This window comes from Pantherophis guttatus, chromosome 5 (assembly GCF_059756535.1).
Source record: "Pantherophis guttatus breed Tessera chromosome 5, ASM5975653v1, whole genome shotgun sequence".
In the NCBI taxonomy this organism is placed as follows: domain Eukaryota; kingdom Metazoa; phylum Chordata; class Lepidosauria; order Squamata; family Colubridae; genus Pantherophis; species Pantherophis guttatus.
In genome coordinates this window covers 35,943,920-35,949,919 of record NC_142067.1, presented here as the reverse complement: position 1 = coordinate 35,949,919, position 6,000 = coordinate 35,943,920, and the positions used below count along the sequence as shown (strand labels likewise).

Below are 6,000 nucleotides of genomic sequence, written 5' to 3'. Positions count from 1 at the left end.
TGCCAGCAGAACTCAAACACTTATGTGAATATTCCCACTTAACCTTCTTCAAGCAGAAAAACAATGAAACGGTACTTATTTTATCTTATTTCCAAACGTAATGGTTTGTTGTGGCAATAATTAAAAATGGCAGCTTATAGACAGAAAATATTTTGTTGCATAAGCTTTTGTAAATACTGCAACTTCAACAAATGCATGATTATCCTTAGCTAGAGAAAACTGCTCTTCATGAATGCAATTAAGTAGACTACTGGTCACAAAAGCTTAGACTATAAAAAAAAATTCACAGAAGAAGTCACAGATTTTTGTCTGAAGCTATAGATTTATTTACACAACATTTACCCAGCCTAACTTATTGGGGAAGAAAATTAAGTCAATATTTTTGGCCAGGTGTTTTAACAAACTTTATTTTAATTAAAAAACAGAGCAAATTGCTAATGGATAGGAACACACTGGTTTCTCAATTTGATAAAGTCCTCCTAAATTCAAATGTTTGATGCTGTATTTCGGATTTATTTAGCAAATTTATTATCCTTAATTATATTGTGTTCTGTCTTATCAATGTACACACCTTACTTCTATCATCTTCAATTGACCTTGCTCACAGTACATTCTTTGATGCAGAAGCATCTTGTGAGATAAAAAAACGAAACAAAACCTAGGCTCTGAACACAGCCATTCATGTCTTTGTTATCTCCTGTTTAGATTATTGTAAATTGCTCTAGAAGCTGCACTACTTGATAGCATGTTTATGAGTGCAATTGAAGGTGCTGGTTGCTACTTTTAAAGGCCTATATTGCTTGGGACCAGGGTATCCAAGACATTCCCTTTATAAAATAGTTTCAGAACTATTGAACCACATGGCCCAATAGCCTCTACTAAAAGTTTTCATCTATTAGGAGATATGGCAAGAGAAGATGACAACATCAGGTGTTCTCAAGGGCAGATTTCTTCCTATGGAACAGCTTGCCCCCTTAGGTGACTATCAACCCCCATCCTTATGGCATTCTGGCAGCTAGTAAAACCCTGGCTTTTCCAGAATGCCTTTGGGAACTGACAATAAAGCCACAATTTATTCTTTGTGTGTGACTTAGTGCATGCATGCATGAATTTTTATTATTTCTTGTTATAATTTATTATTGAAAAATTTAAATGCATTTTATTCTTAATATTTTAATATTTAACTGCCTAGAGTCCATAAGGATTAAGGCGGTAACTAAATTGCATGAATAAATAGATTGTTCCCAGGTGTAAAAAAAATATCCCTCTAGTATAAGGAAGCTATTTACAAGACAGTGTGGCATTATTTGAACATAAAAATAGGTCTGGTCTAGTTCATTTGCAAATTATTCATATTACTTTTTGGAAATGTAAAAGGGGAAGAGAAACACATATGTTAATATGAGTTCCTAGAAAAAAGTGTGAGATATGAATGCCATTAATAAATAAACTTACTATCATATTAGGCATCAGTTTTCAATTAAATATTTGTCCCTGTCCTGAGATAAGACAATTAAATTCCAAAATTAGGGAAGAGTCCCACAATCAATGAAAAAAAAATGAAGCTGAAAGTAGATTGGATATTTCAGCAAGACAATGATCTGAAATATATCTTCAATTTAACCATGAAGTAATTTCATGAAGGAAATATGATGTCGTGGAATAACATTCACAATCCCCAGACTTGGATTGTGTGAAAATTTGCGTGGAGTTCTGAAACAAAGTTTATGTAAAGAGACGTAAGAATATTTCCAAGTTAGAAGAGTTCTGCAAGGAAAAGTAGAGGAAAAAAAATTTAAAGCAAAAAGAGGCTGTCAGTTGTCTACAGGAATGCTCAGATGTTTTTTTTCTGGCAAAGGAGTTATTACTAAGTCATGACTGAAAGGATATCCAAATATATGCACCTGTGACACTCATTGTTTAAACAAAGATACAATTTGATACATCTTTGAGATATTGCCTATTAATCCTGAATTTCTCCAAAGCCACCAAAAAATATTCCAGTCTGGAGAATTTAGAGAAGAAATGATTTCCCATATTTACCTAGTGTTCTTCAAACAAAAAAGATATTTAAAAAAAACCAGGATATTCTGGGTTAAAAAGAAGATAAGGTTGCCTCTAGATTCTGTTGAAACTGGATTACTTAATTTGTCTTTATTTATATGCTATGATTTCAACGTGCAGTTGCTGAAAAACCCCTTTGGCTTATTATTAACATTGCCACTAATAATCACTCTTGATGAAGGAAACATCAAGAACGATTGTCTGAAAGATGGCCAATTCTCTCCACATGTCTGAGTGTAAGTCCTAATATGATGACAGCATGTTATTTATTATATAGCAGCATATTGAAAAGGCTGTAGAAAGGCCATATTTATTTCAGTTATTCTAAATTAATTTACTTGAGATTCATCTAATGTGATTTATAGTTGAATTTAAAACGCCAGCTTCTATCATGATTATATGGGTTTAATTTCAAATGTTCCTAAAGCATGATGCATTTACACTTTATGAAAAATAATAGGCACCAGCACAGTGAGGACAGGGGGACTGAAAAGACACCAGCAAAAAAAAAATAAAATAAAAAAAAATCTCCTATTTAAATTCCCCGGTGTAGAAACCTCAGATGAGACCAGGAAACTCATATATGTCTTATTTATAGCTACTGCTTTTCCTGCAACTGTGCGTGTTTAAAGGCTGCAAAGACTTTACTTCATAACACCGCCTTATTTTAAGGCTGAGAGGAAACACTCATGGAAGAGCGCTGTAAAGATTTCACTGGGAGTTTTTGCTTCGGGCTCCGCCGGAGCCTCAGGGCCAGTTTGCTGCGCCATCTCAGACTTGCACATACTGTACAGAACATAAGATGGGCGAAGAGTTCTCTTTGGCGGCGTCGGCTTTCCCTGACGATCGCAAGCTTCACTATGACGCAGAGTTCCTCCTTTGTCACGCCAAGAGCCCGGCGTTCATTTCCAAGTCTGCGCAATTCCTGCGTCGCTAGAAGACACGGGAGCAGCCGAAAACGTCGCCTCGCCAGGTTGGAAACTTTCGGTGGGCGATTTCAAGGTCTTCTAAAGGGCTGCGGCGATTCTCGAGGACCGCCGTAGCTCCTCCCTGGGTTTACCGCGGACCAAGCTGGAAAAGGGGGAGAACCTGCAGGTCTTTCTCCGGCTCTTCACGAAAGAAAGCCCACCTGCTCTCAAGTTGTAGCGCGCAGCATCAGTCCGGCAGCCGGTTACGGAGGGGGCCGTTCTTCCACCTACGCCTTCGTCTCCCCTCCTGCGGCGGAGAGCGAAAGCGAAAGCCGGGTGTGGCTCCGCCCCGCTTGCTGCGGCTGGAGGGAACCGTCGAAGCTTGACAGGCTGCGGGCTGGGCGGCTCCGGCTCCGCGATCCTGATCTCCTCCTCTTCCTCCCCCCGCTACAAGTCTTTCCCTTGGCCTGCGAGAGAATCGTCGTGGCAAGAAAGCGGATTGCCCTCCCTTGCGCCAGCCTGGACATGTGGATGTTATGCGTGTGGTGGGTGCTGCTGGGCACTCTGGGCGCCGGTGAGTGTCGGTTCTCCCTTCTTTTGCTGCTCTCGCCCTCGGCGGCGCTGTTCCCGCTCCAATTGCTGAACCCCTCGCTTTTCTCTCCCGGCCTTTCGCCTCCTTCCGAGTCCAAAAGGGGGGGGAAAAAGCTAGCCGATAACCCCGCGCTTTTTGCTCCGTGGCGGTTTTGGAGTTCCTTTCCCCGTTTCTGCTTGGCCGTGTCCTGAAGCCCCCCCGGGGGGAGCTGGGTTGTCTTTGGGGCTCCAAGGACGGTAGAGTATGGCTCTTTAAAAAAAAAAAATAGGAGCGGAAGGGAGAGAAGCTGCCTCCCCCCCATATACCCCTCCCCCGCTGCCCCCCTCCCCACACCCCCGGGGGCTGGTGAGACTTTGGCCCTCCGTCCTATCCACTGACTGCGCCACGAAGCTGAGGCTTTTGGGTTTGTTTGGCTGGAGTGTGCCACCACACGTCCTCTCCTCTCCTCTCCTCTCCCCTCCCTCCCCGTTCCCCCGAGCGAACCCAATTATTTCGACAGGCGTAGGGGTGCTGAGCTCTGGGATTGGCTACCTCTTTTAACGCCTGATGCTTCCCATACGCTTCGCTTCAGGAGTCCTGCTGCTCCGAATGTGCGGTGGCAGAAGTGACAGCAGGCTGGCGGGTGTATGCGTGTGTTTGTGTATGTGTGTGGGGGGGGAGAGGTGGGGGTTGTTGAATGTGACTCCGGCGTTCGCCCTGCTTCGGAATATGGCGAAGACCTTTCTGGGTGCCGCTTTCTCACCACCTGGTTGGTTTGGTTTGCGAAACAGTTCTGGTTTCCCCCATTCCCTCCTTCCGGTTAATGGTTACTGTTGATGGCTGCTGCCCTTAGAAGAACCCAGCCAAAGGATTGTGACAGTTGTAGAAGCCACCGCTTCTTTTTGACGTTAAAACTTCGGAGCACGTGTGCACAGCAACTTCCCACACTCTCCGATTTACACGTAGCAAAGGGAGAGGAACCTGGCCGGTGAAAGTAACCAGTATTTCGTTTCACCCGGGTCACTGCTATATATATATATTGTGGGAAAGACAGCAGAAAGGCTGAATAATCTAGTTCAGGCTTGCAGTATTGCATGTACGAAACAGCATTTCCCAGCAACACAGGATGCGACTAATGTAAATCCCCAAACCTTGTCATGGACAGATTTCAAGATTAAATGAATCATACAGAGTGACAACATTGCGCTAGCATACTTTTAATCAGATTGTTAATGAAGAATTTTGTTGCAAGCAGATTGTTGAGTTGTACAGGGATTATGAAAGCTCAAGTTATGCATTTCACACAGCTTTTCTGTAGAAAAGGAGATAATAAATTATCTTTGACACCTTCCGGCTTTTTGAGAATAACTAAAATTGGTAAGCGTTCTGGGATAATTTTAACATTTATCTTTAAAGATTTATTGACAACTTGGCTTCGTTTATTGGACAAATAGGTTTCAGATTCCCAAGGCAAACTCGAAAAATTGTATTTCTATCATTTGGAAATGCCAATGAGCCTTTTTTCTTCTAATGAAAGGCTACCACCAGATTGTCACCTTAGGAATTGATCTCCTGAGCTTGGTACTCCTGTCAGATATGTTGAACACAGCTAAGACTACAGTAGTTTGACCATGGAACCAGTAAATCAGTAGGGTGGTGATCTCTACTAGATATATTCAAGCAGAGTCTATTGAGCTATTTCTCTGGGTTACCTTAATTTGAGTTTTTGGTCTGAATAGGGGATTGGACTTGCTGCTGAAATGGGTATACAGGTAGTATACACCTTGTTTCCATTGATTTATGACCACAGTTGAGCCCAAAATTTCCATTGCTAAGCAAGACATGCATAAAGTGAGTTTTGCCCCATTTTATGACCTTTCTGTCCTCAGTTGTTAAGTGAATTGCTGCAGTAGTTAAGTTAGTAACATAGTTGTTAAGTGAATCTGGTGCCCCCATTGACTTTGCTTGTCAGAAGATAGCAAAAAGTGATCACATGACCCCAGGACACTGCAACTGTCATAAATTCATCCCCGTTACCAAGCATCTGAGTTTTGATCACGTTACCATGGGGATGCAGCAACAATGGTCGTAAGGGTGAAAATGGTCATAAGTCACTTTTTTTAGTGCTGAATGGTCACTAAACAAATGGTTGTAAGTCAAGGACTACTTCACTATACCAATTCTATAACATTACAGTTTCCAAAGTCTCCAAGCAGAACTAATTGTGATAATAAGACAAGTACAGTTGTCCAGTACAATTGGAAAGCACCAGGTGCTGCATAATGCTTCCTCAGGTTCTTGTAGATATTAAGATAATTAGATAATTCATATAATTAATTTCTCCTCTAGCCTCTTATTATTTTGACTGTTTTCCTCTGGACATGTTCTGCCTGTTTAATGTTCTTCTTGAATTGCAGGTTCAGCCAGGATCACATTTAATTAGTTATGCAGCTGCAT

General features: G+C 41.8%; 1 protein-coding gene across 6 annotated transcripts in view; it reads left to right on the top strand.

Annotated features, from left to right (window-relative positions):
• Window positions 1–2,544: 2,544 nt before the first annotated feature.
• CD47 (CD47 molecule) overlaps window positions 2,545–6,000 on the top strand; it is a 65,108-nt gene continuing 61,652 nt past the window's right edge. For all 6 annotated transcript variants that reach the window (XR_015734420.1, XR_004590619.3, XM_087894905.1 and 3 more), the window contains exon 1: window positions 2,545–3,546. Coding sequence is in view for 4 of the 6 variants with exons in the window: in XM_087894905.1 (XP_087751031.1) it covers window positions 3,498–3,546 (49 nt within the window). In the remaining 2 variants the exon portion in view is untranslated. The remainder of the gene's footprint in view (window positions 3,547–6,000) is intronic.